At 40.0% G+C, this 16,391-nt stretch overlaps 1 protein-coding gene across 8 annotated transcripts in view; it reads left to right on the top strand.

Moving 5' to 3' along the window:
- The window catches only part of pik3c2b (phosphatidylinositol-4-phosphate 3-kinase, catalytic subunit type 2 beta), a 382,245-nt gene that overhangs the window by 74,056 nt on the left and 291,798 nt on the right, over positions 1-16,391 (top strand). For 7 of the 8 annotated variants that reach the window (XM_077501844.1, XM_077501843.1, XM_077501846.1 and 4 more), the window contains exon 2: positions 10,858-11,462. The exons of the other annotated variant lie outside the window; for it this stretch is intronic. In XM_077501844.1, coding sequence (XP_077357970.1) covers positions 10,875-11,462 — 588 coding nt within the window. In that variant the 5' untranslated portion in view covers positions 10,858-10,874. The remainder of the gene's footprint in view (positions 1-10,857; positions 11,463-16,391) is intronic. 8 annotated transcript variants of the gene reach the window in all.

Raw genomic sequence — 16,391 nt, 5'->3', positions numbered from 1 at the left:
TGATTGTGCTATTTTTACAAAAATGACTCAATAGCGCCCCCGAGAAGTTTTTAACGAAGCAGCCCCGGTTGTACGTTTAAGCAAGAACGACGAATATTTTTAGGTGTATGAGGGAGCCCAAGACCTATAAAAAAGTCTCTTGGACCCATATGCTAAAATGAACAGGAAGTGAGCTACGAATTTTTGAATGTCCCATTTTTGACGATTTTTGCACATTCACAGGGGGCAGACTTTTGCCCACTTCTCCTACACGTTTCATCTGACTGAGTTAAGACTTGACCTGGACCATGTCAAGACCTGAGCCAACGACAGGGGGAAAAATCTTGACCTTTCGAAATACTATATGATGAAGGTGGGGCATCAAAATTTGTGTTTCGCACTGAAAAAGGATATGCTTAATAACTCCTCGGTACATGCTCCAAAAAATCCCAAACTTGACATGTATGTTTATCGTCAAGGCCTGAAGCTATCTCTATGACAACATTCAGTTATATATGCAGCGCCACCTAGCCCTTGAGGCATGAAAAAAAAATACCCCACATACGGTATTTTGTACAAAAAATGTAAACTCATTCTAAGTGTGATAACGAAGTCATTTATGAATATTCTTTTAGTTTCCACCACTCAAAATGTTCACTGGCATCAGACTTATCCAAACATATATATATTTTTATTTATTTTTGATAGCCTCTATGGACATTAAAAGCAATATCGTGAATGAAGGATATGCTTAATAACTCCACGGTACATGCTCCAAAAAAAATCCCACACTTGACATGTATGCTTATAATCAAGGCCTGAAGGTATCTCTATGACAACATTCAGTTATAAATACAGCGCCACCTAGCCCTTGAGGCTTATATAAAAAAAAAAAAATAAATACCCCACATACGGTATTTTGTACAAAAAATGTACACTCATTCTAAGTGTGATAACTAAGTCATTTATGAATATTCTTTCAGTTTCCACCACTCAAATTGTTCACTGGCTTCACACCGATCCAAACGTATGTACGTTTCCATTTTGTTTTATTCATTTTTGATTGCCCCTTTGGACAATAAAAGTAACATTGTGCAATGAGTACAACGAGCGATGATGTGTATATACACTTTTACAAAAAAATACCAATCAGGGCAACTCATTGCCTAAAAATAAAAAAGGACGCTGATTTTTGCAGGTCTTAACAATCACCAAAACCCGTTGAGCTTGACACACACACTGGCAAAAAAATATTCTACATGTAAACGTTTATTATGCCATTTTCAAAGAAATTTTGCTTCCAATATGCCAGTACCCCAATGTGCCAGTACCCCAACGTGCAAGGACCCCAACGTGGCCCGGGCTGCGAGGGCCCTTTATAGCTGCTCGCAGCTCTAGTTATTAGGGCCCGAGCAGCGACCGCTGCGAGGTCCCTATTGTTTTTGTAAAAATTATTATTATTATTATTATTATTATTATTATTATTATTAGGGCCCGAGCAGCGACCGCTGCGAGGTCCCTATTGTTTTTGTAAAAATTATTATTATTATTATTATTATTATTATTATTATTATTATTATTATTATTATTCTTCTTCTTTATTCTCCGCAAACAATCGCGATTTTGGGTACCTAAATATTCACGAAAACTCACCAAACTTTGCACACTCCTCAGGTCCGGCGAAAAATTTGATATTATGAAGTCGTTATAACAACGCGACTCTATAGCGCCCCCTAGCGTAGAAAAATAAAAACCAAGCCCGACACGTTTGAGCTAGAGCAACGAAAATTGGCAGGCACGTGTAGCACCCCGAGACGCACAAAAAAGTCTATTGGGACCATGTAGCTAAAATGTACAGGAAGTGAGCTATGAATTTTTTAATGTCCAATTTTGGCCTATTTTGGCACGATCACTGTGGTCATGCTTTTTCCCCCTTTGCAAACATTTTTCATCCAATTGACTTCAAACTTGGCATTTATCATCTCAAGACCTAAGAGAACAGCTGGGCAAAACATCTTGCCTTTTAGAAATACTATACGACGGGGGCGGAGCATCAAATATTGCCTTTAAAATTTCATTTGTCCAGAAAGAGCAAATGCTTAATAACTCCCATGTTCAAGCTCCAAAAAATCTCAAACTTCTCAGGCAACGTAATAGTCACAGCCTGAAAACATCTATATGACAAAATTCAGTTATACATATAGCGCCACCTAGTGGTTACAATAAATGTCATACTTTACGTTTTTAGCTACTGTGCTGAGCTTGTTGAAGGGATCCATTTGAAAATTGGTCAGAAAAGCCTTAAGATGTTGATCATGCCCCACACCGAATATTGTAACTTTTCGTCAAAGGGCGTGGCCGCTACGGTGACGCAAAATCTGAAGATTTTTCGTGAAAATAAAAGCTGCATTAACTTGACCGAGATGATCCTATCTTCTCAAAATTTCACACATTTGAAGAGAGTCCAGCTCTAAAGACATCTACTAACTTACATTTCATCTAACTGATAGCGCCACCTAGTGGCAATTTTTTTTCTTACGAATTTTCTTCTACGTTTTTCTCCAAACACGTTAACTGGACCTACCTCATATTTGCTCAGAGGAGGGTTTCGGCCTTCATGATGTCACAACACGAAGTTTGTGAGTTTTCGCGAATTGCTGTAGGCGTGGCTAAGCGCTGTTCGCCAAGAAAACAACGCCAGTTTTGAGGGTCTAAACATGCACAGAAACTCCTGAAACTTGGCACACACATCTGGCCTGGTAAAATGAGCAATATTTTATTGTTGATTGTGCTATTTTTACAAAAATGACTCAATAGCGCCCCCTTGAAATTTTTAACGAAGCAGCCCCGGTTGTACGTTTAAGCAAGAATGACGAATATTTTTAAGTGTATGAGGGAGCCCAAGACCTACAAAAAAGTCTCTTGTACCCATATGCTAAAATGAACAGGAAGTGAGCTACGAATTTTTGAATGTCCCATTTTTGACGATTTTTGCACATTCACAGGGGGCAGACTTTTGCCCACTTCTCCTACACGTTTCATCCGACTGAGTTAAGACTTGGCCTGGACCATGTCAAGACCTGAGCCAACGACAGGGGGAAAAATTTTGACTTTTCGAAATACTATATGATGAGGGCGGGGCATCAAAATTTGTGTTTCACAATGAAAAAGGATATGCTTGATAACTCCCCGGTACATGCTCCAAAAAATCCCAAACTTGACATGTATGTTTATCGTCAAGGCCTGAAGTTATCTCTATGACAACATTCAATTATATATGCAGCGCCACCTAGCCCTTGAGGCATGAAAAAAAAATACCCCACATACGGTATTTTGTACAAAAAATGTACACTCATTCTAAGTGTGATAACTAAGTCATTTATGAATATTTTTTTAGTTTCCACCACTCAAAATGTTCACTGGCATCAGACTTATCCAAACATATATATATTTTTATTTATTTTTGATAGCCTCTATGGACATTAAAAGCAATATCGTGAATGAAGGATATGCTTAATAACTCCACGGTACATGCTCCAAAAAAAAATCCCACACTTGACATGTATGCTTATAATCAAGGCCTGAAGGTATCTCTATGACAACATTCAGTTATAAATACAGCGCCACCTAGCCCTTGAGGCTTATATAAAAAAAAATAAAAATACCCCACATACGGTATTTTGTACAAAAAATGTACACTCATTCTAAGTGTGATAACTAAGTCATTTATGAATATTCTTTTAGTTTCCACCACTCAAATTGTTCACTGGCTTCACACCGATCCAAACGTATGTACGTTTCCATTTTGTTTTATTCATTTTTGATTGCCCCTTTGGACAATAAAAGTAACATTGTGCAATGAGTACAACGAGCGATGATGTATATATACACTTTTACAAAAAATACCAATCAGGGCAACTCATTGCCTAAAAATAAAAAAGGACGCTGATTTTTGCAGGTCTTAACAATCACCAAAACCCGTTGAGCTTGACACACACACTGGCAAAAAAATATTCTACATGTAAACGTTTATTATGCCATTTTCAAAGAAATTTTGCTTCCAATATGCCAGTACCCCAATGTGCCAGTACCCCAACATGCAAGTACCACAACGTGCAAGGACCCCAACGTGGCCCGGGCTGCGAGGGCCCTTTATAGCTGCTCGCAGCTCTAGTTATTATTATTATTCTTTATTCTCCGCAAACAATCGCGATTTTGGGTACCTAAACATTCACGAAAACTCACCGAACTTTGCACACTCCTCAGGCCCGGCGAAAAATTTGATATTATTAAGTCGTCATAACAATGCGACTCGATAGCGCCCCCTAGCGTAGAAAAATAAAAACCAAGCCCGGCACGTTTGAGCTAGAGTAACAAAAATTGGCAGGCACGTGTAGCACCCCAAGACGCACAAAAAAGTCTATTGGGACCATGTAGCTAAAATGTACAGGAAGTGAGCTATGAATTTTTTAATGTCCAATTTTGGCCTATTTTGGCACATTCACTGTGGTCATGCTTTTTCCCCCTTTGCAAAGGTTTTTCATCCAATTGACTTCAAACTTGGCATTTATCATCTCAAGACCTGAGAGAACAACTGGGCAAAACATCTTGCCTTTTCGAAATACTATATGGCGGGGGCGGGGCATCAAATATTGCCTTTAAAATTTCATTTGTCCAAAAAGAGCAAATACTTAATAACTCCCATGTTCAAGCTCCAAAAAATCTCAAACTTCTCATACAACTTAATAGTCACGGCCTGAAAACATCTATATGATAAAATTCAGTTATACATATAGCGCCACCTAGTGGTTACAATAAATGTCATACTTTACGTTTTTAGCTACTGTGCTGAGCTTGTTGAAGGGATCCATTTGAAAATTGGTCAGAAAAGCCTTAAGATGTTGATCATGCCCCACACCGAATATTGTAACTTTTCGCCAAAGGGCGTGGCCGCTACGGTGACGCAAAATCTGAAGATTTTTCGTGAAAATAAAAGCTGCATTAACTTGACCGAGATGATCCTATCTTCTCAAAATTTCACACATTTGATGAGAGTCCAGCCCTAAAGGCATCTACTGACTTATATTTCATCTAACTGATAGCGCCACCTAGTGGCAATTTTTTTTCTTACGAATTTTCTTCTACGTTTTTCTCCAAACACGTTAACTGGACCTACCTCATATTTGCTCAGATGAGGGTTTCGGCCTTCATGATGTCACAACACGAAGTTTGTGAGTTTTCGCGAATTGCTGTGGGTGTGGCTAAGCGCTGTTCGCCAAGAAAACAACGCCGGTTTTGAGGGTCTAAACATGTGCAGAAACTCATGAAACTTGGCACACACATCTGGCCTGGTAAAATGAACAATATTTTATTGTTGATTGTGCTATTTTTACAAAAATGACTCAATAGCGCCCCCTAGGAATTTTTAATGAAGCAGCCCCGGTTGTACGTTTAAGCAAGATCTACGAAAATTTTTAGGTGTATGAGGGAGCCCAAGACCTACAAAAAAGTCTCTTGGACCCATATGCTAAAATGAACAGGAAGTGAGCTACGAATTTTTGAATGTCCCATTTTTGACGATTTTTGCACATTCACAGGGGGCAGACTTTTGCCCACTTCTCCTACACGTTTCATCTGACTGAGTTAAGACTTGACCTGGACCATGTCAAGACCTGAGCCAACGACAGGGGGAAAAATCTTGACTTTTCGAAATACTATATGATGAAGGCGGGGCATCAAAATTTGTGTTTCGCAATGAAAAAGGATATGCTTAATAACTCCCCGGTACATGCTCCAAAAAATCCCAAACTTGACATGTATGTTTATCGTCAAGGCCTGAAGCTATCTCTATGACAACATTCAGTTATATACGCAGCGTCACCTAGCCCTTGAGGCATAAAAAAAAAATACCGCACATACGGTATTTTGTACAAAAAATGTAAACTCATTCTAAGTGTGATAACTAAGTCATTTATGAATATTCTTTTAGTTTCCACCACTCAAAATGTTCACTGGCATCAGACTTATCCAAACATATATATATTTTTATTTATTTTTGATAGCCTCTGTGGACATTAAAAGCAATATCGTGAATGAAGGATATGCATAATAACTCCACGGTACATGCTCCAAAAAAAATCCCACACTTGACATGTATGCTTATAATCAAGGCCTGAAGCTATCTCTATGACAACATTCAGTTATAAATACAGCGCCGCCTAGCCCTTGAGGCATAATATATAAAAAAATACAAAAAACATACGGTATTTTGTACAAAAAATGTAAACTCATTCTAAGTGTGATAACTAAGCCATTTATGAATATTCTTTTAGTTTCCACCACTCAAATTGTTCACTGGCTTCACACCGATCCAAACGTATGTACGTTTCCATTTTGTTTTATTAATTTTTGATTGCACCTATGGACAATAAAAGCAACATTGTGCAATGAGTACAACGAGCGATGATGATATACACTTTTACAAAAAATACCAATCAGGGCAACTCGTTGCCTAAAAATAAAAAAGGACGCTGATTTTTGCAGGCCTTAACAATCACCAAAACCCGTTGACCTTGACACACACACAGGCAAAAACAATATTCTACATGTACAGGTTTATTATGCCATTTTCAAAGAAATTTCGCTTCCAATATGCCAGTACTCCAATGTGCCAGTACCCAACGTGCAAGTACCCCAACGTGCAAGGACCCCAACGTGGCCCGGGCTGCGAGGGCCCTTTATAGCTGCTCGCAGCTCTAGTTATTATTATTCTTCTTCTTCTTCTTTATTCTCCGCAAACGATCGCGATTTTGGGTACCTAAACATTCACGAAAACTCACCGAACTTTGCACACTCCTCAGGCCCGGCGAAAAATTTGATATTATTAAGTCGTCATAACAATGCGACTCGATAGCGCCCCCTAGCGTAGAAAAATAAAAACCAAGCCCGGCACGTTTGAGCTAGAGCAACAAAAATTGGCAGGCACGTGTAGCACCCCGAGACGCACAAAAAAGTCTATTGGGACCATGTAGCTAAAATGTACAGGAAGTGAGCTATGAATTTTTTTATGTCCAATTTTGGCCTATTTTGGCACATTCACTGTGGTCATGCTTTTTCCCCCTTTGCAAACATTTTTCATCCAATTGACTTCAAACTTGGCATTTATCATCTCAAGACCTGAGAGAAAAACTGGGCAAAACATCTTGCCTTTTTGAAATACTATATGACGGGGGCGGGGCATCAAATATTGCCTTTAAAATTTCATTTGTCCAGAAAGAGCAAATGCTTAATAACTCCCATGTTCAAGCTCCAAAAAATCTCAAACTTCTCAGGCAACGTAATAGTCACGGCCTGAAAACATCTATATGATAAAATTCAGTTATACATATAGCGCCACCTAGTGGTTACAATAAATGTCATACGTTACGTTTTTAGCTACTGTGCTGAGCTTGTTGAAGGGATCCATTTGAAAATTGGTCAGAAAAGGCTTAAGATGTTGATCATGCCCCACACCGAATATTGTAACTTTTCGCCAAAGGGCGTGGCCGCTACGGTGACGCAAAGTCTGAAGATTTTTCGTGAAAATAAAAGCTGCATTAACTTGACTGAGATGATCCTATCTTCTCAAAATTTCACACATTTGATGAGAGTCCAGCACTAAAGACATCTACTGACTTATATTTCATCTAACTGATAGCGCCACCTAGTGGCAATTTTTTTTATTCCGAATTTTCTTCTACGTTTTTCTCCAAACAAGTTAACTGGACCTACCTCATATTTGCTCAGATGAGGGTTTCGGCCTTCATGATGTCACAACACGAAGTTTGTGAGTTTTCGCGAATTGCTGTGGGTGTGGCTAAGCGCTGTTCGCCAAGAAAACAACGCCAGTTTTGAGGGTCTAAACATGCACAGAAACTCATGAAACTTGGCACACACATCTGGCCTGGTAAAATGAGCAATATTTTATTGTTGATTGTGCTATTTTTACAAAAATGACTCAATAGCGCCCTCTAGAAGTTTTTAACGAAGCAGCCCCGGTTGTACGTTTAAGCAAGAACGACGAATATTTTTAGGTGTATGAGGGAGCCCAAGACCTACAAAAAAAGTCTCTTGGACCCATATGCTAAAATGAACAGGAAGTGAGCTACGAATTTTTGAATGTCCCATTTTTGACAATTTTTGCACATTCACAGGGCGCAGACTTTTGCCCACTTCTCCTACACGTTTCATTTGACTGAGTTAAGACTTGACCTGGACCATGTCAAGACCTGAGCCAACGACAGGGGGAAAAATCTTGACCTTTCGAAATACTATATGATGAAGTCGGGGCATCAAAATTTGTGTTTCGCACTGAAAAAGGATATGCTTAATAACTCCCCGGTACATGCTCCAAAAAATCCCAAACTTGACATGTATGTTTATTGTCAAGGCCTGAAGCTATCTCTATGACAACATTCAGTTATATATGCAGCGCCACCTAGCCCTTGAGGCATAAAAAAAAATACCCCACATACGGTATTTTGTACAAAAAATGTAAACTCATTCTAAGTGTGATAACTAAGTCATTTATGAATATTCTTTTAGTTTCCACCACTCAAAATGTTCACTGGCATCAGACTTATCCAAACATATATATATTTTTATTTATTTTTGATAGCCTCTGTGGACATTAAAAGCAATATCGTGAATGAAGGATATGCTTAATAACTCCACGGTACATGCTCCAAAAAAAATCCCACACTTTACATGTATGCTTATAATCAAGGCCTGAAGGTATCTCGAAGACAACATTCAGTTATAAATACAGCGCCACCTAGCCCTTGAGGCTTATATATAAAAAAAAAACCCACATACGGTATTTTGTACAAAAAAATGTAAACTCATTCTAAGTGTGATGACTAAGTCATTTCTGAATATTCTTTTAGTTTCCACCACTCAAATTGTTCACTGGCTTCACACCGATCCAAACGTATGTACGTTTCCATTTTGTTTTATTCATTTTTGATTGCCCCTTTGGACAATAAAAGTAACATTGTGCAATGAGTACAACGAGCGATGATGTATATATACACTTTTACAAAAAATACCAATCAGGGCAACTCATTGCCTAAAAATAAAAAAGGACGCTGATTTTTGCAGGTCTTAACAATCACCAAAACCCGTTGAGCTTGACACACACTGGCAAAAAAAATATTCTACATGTAAACGTTTATTATGCCATTTTCAAAGAAATTTTGCTTCCAATATGCCAGTACCCCAACGTGCCAGTACCCCAACGTGCAAGGACCCCAACGTGCAAGGACTCCAACGTGGCCCGGGCTGCGAGGGCCCTTTATAGCTGCTCGCAGCTCTAGTTTATTTTGAATTTTGGCAGTTTTGGGCCGTACTGCCAAGTCAAAATGTTATTCAAATGAGGGGGCGGTCCTAAGCGTGTCGTGGGTTGGACTCCGCCGTTGCAAATTCCCTGTCATTGGTCGAGTGGTTGCATGCTGGCAAGACTTCCTTGTTCGCCGAGCTGCTCACTCGACCAATGACAAGCAATTTCCAACGGCGGAGTCCAACCCAAGACACGCTTAGGACCGCCCCCTCGTTGCAATAACATTTCGACTTGGCAGTATGACCCAAAACTGCCAAAATTCAAAATAAATAAATGACTAAATTAAAAAAAATTAAATTACAAAATAAATAAATAAATGACTAAATAAATAGATGAATAAATGTCTAAATAAATGACTAGAAGTGAACATAAAAACTGATTTATTTCCATTTATATATATTTTTTATATATAATTTTCAAATTATATTTTTTTTTATATTCATTTTTATTTTCACTTTCAGACATTATTTATTTAGTCATTTATTTATTTTGAATTTTGGCATTTTTGGTCCTCCATAAGTTTGGTCGTCGGTAGGAATGTAACGATATCTAAACATCGTGATACAATATCACGATATGAGGCTCATGATACAATCATTATTGCGATATTGTAGGGAGGTTGGTGCTATATAAAAAGGGTTGCAATATTGTAAAGTTAAAAAAAAAAAATCTCAATATTGTGATTTTGTACATAACCGCAATGCATAGAAATAGGGATGTCTCGATTACATTTTTTACACCTTAGTCCATCCGAGTCACCTGATTTTGAGGATCTGCCAATGCAGAGTCTCGATGCCATCATAAGTGCACAAAATAATAAATAAAAATAAATAAAACCTTTTGTTTGGCAATATGTTTACCACTGGATGATTGTGTTGCTTTGTAGCCCCTAAAATAATAATAATAATAAAAACCAAATTGCCAAAAATTAAAACCCTAATCATTTTCTCCCGATACCGATCAGCTAAAAAGGACGTGATCGGCACTCGGTTTCCGATCACGTAAATGGGATCGGGACATCCCTACATATAAACAACTTACAATCTCTAACAAGATTTAATATTGAGGCACTTGGTTGCTAATGCAAGCACACATTGAGTTCCTCGACATATTGACTTGCTTCACAAGCATATTACTTATTATTCATATGACCAATAGCGTGGATTTGAAACATAGAAGGGCCAAAATATGCCTTATGAAAATGAAACTGCACTAAAAAGTGAGCCACCACAGGGTGGTAGAACTGCACTCATGGAAATCAACCTGAGTTTTTGAACAGATGTGCTGCTTTTAATATCATGCCAAGACAATACATTGTGGCAGATTTAATATCACCATATTGCCCTCATGGTTACATCCCTAGTCGTCAGTGTCGTTGCCGTCCGTCCGTCACTCCCGCTGGAAAGCATTTCTGGCCTTGAAAATGTCCCACATGGTGGACTGCAGGCACCCGCCTCCATGTTGCTTGCTAACCAATTTGTTGTTGTGCATCCTGTTGGCAGATTGCCACCTTTGTGTCATGTCGGCGACGCAGACCCAGAAGGAGGGCGGCGGTGGCGTGGAGGGCGGTGGCGGCGGCTGGGCCAGCCTGGAGTCTCTGGGCCTGAGTCAGAAGGAGCTGGTCCTGGCCGAGGCCCTGCAGATGGAGTACGATGCCCTCTCCAGACTCAAGCGGGACAAAACGGGGTCTGTACCGTCGGACCCCGCCGGGCACCAGCTGCCCGCTCTGCCCGCCGTGCCGGGACGTCTCTACATCCTGGACGGCTCCCAGCTGAGCAAAGACTTGCAAAGGGTTCCTGACGACACCCCCCCTGCTGTCCCCCCGCGGAATCCCATCCGCCCACCGCCAGGGTCGGAGAATCCCTTCTCGCTGGTCCGAGCGCCGGCGGCCTCCCGCGACGTCAACGTGTACACGCCCCACGCCGACCCGCCCAACGTCCCCTCGGCCGAGCTCGACAATGACATCATCGACGACTCGCCGGGCCGGCACGACCGGGCCGGGAAGCCGGTGGGGTGGAGCAACACCCTCCCACCTCAAGTTCCGCCCAGGACGTATGCTCCCGTCGCCAAGAGCAACGAGAACCGGCGCCGGGTGTCAGCAGACCCGGTAAGACGCCGACGTGGCGTGTCATCACCACACATAGCGTAATGCCTTTTTCTTATGCTGCAATTTGAGCGCATTTAACGGCCGTTTATGGGAGAGCTGGGTGTCGATTCAGATTTCCAAAATCCATGAAAGACCAAATGTGAAGTAAGGTTGGCCAACCATGTTTTTGAGTAATACCAATGGCTAAACCATTGTAAGCATATTTTCGTTATTTTTTTTAACGCAACCCTTTCAGGTTCTTAGTTTAACCCATAGCAACGGCCTTGACAACGAAAATGCTTTTCTTCGACAATCTTCGGAAATTTTCGGAAATTACGTCACACCGGGAAGTTGCGAGAGAAGTCGGCCATTGAACTGCATTGTTTGCATTGCTACTCGGTAAGATGACCTGGCGATGTGTGGTGATGTATTGTTCTCAAGCTAAAGAAAAGTTGTATGAGTGGCCAACAGATAACAGGGCACGTAAATGGTCAACTTTCATTCGCACGAAGCGAATGAATTTCACGCCATCGTCGAGGAGTGTTCTCTGTTACAAACACTTCGAAGATGCCTGCTTCCTCAACCGGTCTGCTTATGATAATGGATTTGCAAAAAAAGTAAGTATGATTACAATTATTTAGAAAAAAACGTGGAATTTATGGATAGATCACTGATGACTTTGACAAAGCAGAGCTTCCAACAGTTGTGGAATGAACAGTAGAAACTAGCGACGTGAACCGAAAGCTAACGTCTCGGTGCTATTCATATCAACGATGAGTAATAATGGCAGTGAGACAAATTGTTCTGAAAGTAAATTTCAATAGGTTGGCAGCATTGCTTTGTTGATCAAAGAACATGACACGTCCTTTTGAAAAACTTCCAATCATATGTCAATCTTACTGCATTTTATGAGTCATTAAATAATTTTATATTTGGTAAGGCAGGGCAGAATTTATTAAATTTCCACTGCATCTGTTCAACCAAAAATGCCATCTCAAAGAATCGAAATTTATTTATATATATATATATATATATATATATATATATATATATATATATATATATATATATATATATATATATATATATATATATATATAATGTGCTTCTTCAAGTGTGATTTGTCCATGACTAGTAGAACATATGGATGAAATGGAGAACTTTGAGATATAAAGCTATTTCATCACAATGTGACAATTTGTTAATAAGGCAATTTTTGTTCAATTCCAGAATCATTCTCGCTGCTATGCATTATAATGAAAATGCTGGGAGACCACAGAAAGTGACGAAGGAAGGAATACACTCCTACTGCATCGTTTATCCCAAATATAAGAGTGGTGGCTATTCTCTGAGAAAGATATTGGTGGATGAAACTTATGGTAAGTTATGAAACAAAAACAATTCCAGGCAGATGCATTACTGAGTGTAACCCATATGTCACCCAAATATTTATCATCCCAATTTTTTTTTTTTTGTAGACTATGTGAATGACTGCCTTTCAGAGGCGATGAAAGTGATTGACGTTCCAAATAAGTACAAAACCGAATGATGTGGTAGTCGAGCCACAATTTCTTACAGCAGCAGTGAACAGACCGGACAAGTCAAATGTTATTGCTGAGCACCATACGAGATTCCTAGGGAAATAAAGAATCACATTCCTTGTATTAAGTTGTCCTCATTTGTTTATTCTTATTATGATGCAACCAGTACAAATAACAGTTCTGGAACATTTCTCTGTGAAACACGAAACCCTTTGAATACAGCTGACTCCTCTTCTCCTGGTGGTGGAAAATGTGCCCTGATACAAGACACTGCAACATGCTGGGAGCAGAACACGGTTGTCCAGACCAAGAAACTTCCAGCACCAGCGCACCAATTGTCTGTAGGCAATATGTCTATACTTGGCATCCTGTGGCCCATCAAATGCCTTGCCTTTGTACTGCTGCTTGTAGGTCATCCATGCCACCTGTAATCCATATGGGTTCAGGCACACAGCATTGAATCCAGGATGATCAGTGATGCAGTCCAGTACCTGATTGAAGTGTTCCTCTCCTTGTAGACGTAGTCACTACTTCTTGAATTTCATGGCAGCAAACACATTCTACAGCTGTCGGCATTTGCTGGCAATTACCACAAGTACACCTGAAATTTATATTTAAAAAAAAAAGTAAAATACTGAGCGATGACACCATGAGCAGAAATGTTATTGAACTGATTATTATTGAAATGTTGTTATTCAATGTTGTTCAATGTTATTGAAATGTTATTGTTATTGGTATTGTGACGTATATAATTTTAGTTATCTATGTAGATTCATGCCCCATCCCTGAAAAAGCCACCTGGTTTGGCCCAAATCTGCTCTGACACATTTTCCTTTCTTCTGACCTAGCAGATATATGTAGGGGTTTTCCGATCACGTGTGCTCTGGCTGGCCTTGAAGGCATTCTGTGAGATAGGGGTTTTCCGAACACGTGAGCTACACGTGCTACATGTGAGTGAGTGAGCCAAAACACCAGCTGCAGCCCATAAAAATGTCTTGTCCGCAAGATTTATGAGCAGGAAGGTACACATGAGCTTGCGTAACCATGAAGTTCATGCAGAGGTCAGCTTTAAATTAGGCCAAAGGTGGCGAGCCTAAGTTTACGTGGAGTAACAGTGCCCCCAATGGTCACAAAATAGCACTGCACCCAGTACTGCATTTTGTAGTTGTCCAATACCGTTAGCTGCCTTAAGATGTTACGCCCAAGGAAAAAGTTTGGGGGTGGACTCTAGACAGGCTTTATAAACCAGTGCATTCCGTTGTCCAAACGGATTTCTAATCCCTTCTGGCCAGAATATATGTCTTGTTTGTATGTCTGTGTCAAATAAATCTCTTTGTCTGCAGCTTGAATCTCGGCCCGGCACTCTGTTACTTTTTCCTTCTAGCTTTTGAGTTGTGGAACTTCTCCTTCAAAGCGAATACAGGCGAAGACTCTCCTTCCGACACCCGGGATGCATAATATACGATCACTCTTGGAGAGGGCAGTCGGAGCCGCCCGCGTCCCCCCCTTCCCGACATATCTCCCCTGAGCGTCGGCCCGGCGGGAGGGTGAAGACGGCCTCCGCCGGGACGTAAATCTCGGTCCGGCCGTCTGCCTCTCGTCCGGGCCGACGGAACAACATTTGCTATACCAATCAGTCAATAATTCTGTTTATGAAAACATTTGTTTCAAAATATACAAGTACGTGGACGGAATCATGTACAAAAGTAAGAAATAGTCATTGATAAATCTCTCAAGTACAAGTAAGAAAAAAAAAATGCTGAAAAGAATACTCAAGTACTGAGTAACTGCTTTGAACATAGTCTGATTTATTTATTTTTTTAAAATGTCATCAGACAAAAATATAAAATTATGTGCAAATGCTGGCATCTTCAAATCATAAAAAAATACCACTACCTATATATATATCTTACTCATCTTGTAATTTCAACGGGTCTTGTCTCCATTCCATGTCAGGTGTCTGGGCGCATTATCAGCATCCTGATTAGCATCTGGCTCGTACATGTAAAGTCCAACGTATAAAATGCCAACCTCCTCCTCTTCCTCCAACTCTTTAAAAAACGTGGTTCTCCTCATTTTCGCTCAACCTATCGCTGACATCGCTGTCTGAATCGACGTTTGAGTGGCTTTGTATAGCGTCTGCATGGAGCGCTGCCGTCGCTGTTCCCGGTGTGACGTATCACTTCCGGGTTTGTCGTCCGCCAGGCTCGAACTTCGGAAAAGCGATTATTTCGTCAAATATATAACATATAAATTATTTTTTCATACTTTATTTGTTGGACAGTGTTTCAATGCTTCAGTTGTGACCCTATATGGTATTTTATGAAATTACTTCACATTTGGCCTTTAAATTCAGAAGGGCCCGATTCGATTCACATTGATTTTCGATTTCGTTAAGGATTTCATGCAGTACCAATTAGGGCTGGCTATCAATTCAGTTTTCCAAAATCAATTTGATTCAGAAGGGCCCGATTTGATTTGATTCACATTGATTTTGGATTTAGTTAAGGATTCCACGCAGTACCAATTAGGGCTGGGTATCAATTCAGAGTTCCAAAATCGATTTGATTCACAGTGATTTTGGATTCAGTTAAGGATTCCACGCAGTACCAATTAGGGCTGGGTATCGATTAGGGGCGTGCCAAAAAAATTTATTCATAAAAGAATCGAGATTCTCATGTATTAATCGAATCGAATCGATATTAATATCCAAAAATCGATTTTATTTAAATTTGAAATGAAGAAGAAAGGGAAAAGGCAGTTGTAGCCCACATGCTGTTTTTGTGGAAAAAGGCACTTACAATACGAAATGAATAAATGTTTGAACAAAAAAAAAAAGACAATTTAATGTCTCTATTTGTCATTTTGTCTTGCAAAGCAGACTGGAGTAGATCATGACAATGTTGTGCATATCTGTAAATTGAAGCAGAAATCATTCGTCAATCAAATAATTTTGAATTAAAAATCGTTTGAATTGAGAATCGAAAATCGATTCTGAATGGAATCCATCCATCCATCCATTTTCTTGACCGCTTATTCCTCACAAGGGTCGCGGGGGCTGCTGGCGCCTATCTCAGCTGGCTCTGGGCAGTAGGCGGGGTACACCCTGGACTGGTTGCCAACCAATCGCAGGGCACACAGAGACGAACTCTGAATGGAATCGTAGACCCAAAATCATAATCGATTCGAATCGTGAGACAGTCAAAGATTCCCAGCCCTAGTATTGATTCAGATTTCCAAAATTGATTGGATTCAGAAGGGCCCGATTCGATTCACATTGATTTTGGATTCCGTTCAGGATTTCATGCAGTACCAATTTGACTTTGATATGGAAGCCATTCCCAGAAGTAGCAATGCTGCAAAATAGTCAAAACGTCTTTCTCTTACTTGGTGCATTAGTGGAAAAATT

The sequence above is a fragment of the Festucalex cinctus genome, chromosome 17 (genome assembly GCF_051991245.1).
Source record: "Festucalex cinctus isolate MCC-2025b chromosome 17, RoL_Fcin_1.0, whole genome shotgun sequence".
Taxonomy (NCBI): domain Eukaryota; kingdom Metazoa; phylum Chordata; class Actinopteri; order Syngnathiformes; family Syngnathidae; genus Festucalex; species Festucalex cinctus.
This window is presented reverse-complemented; position numbering and strand designations above follow the sequence as displayed.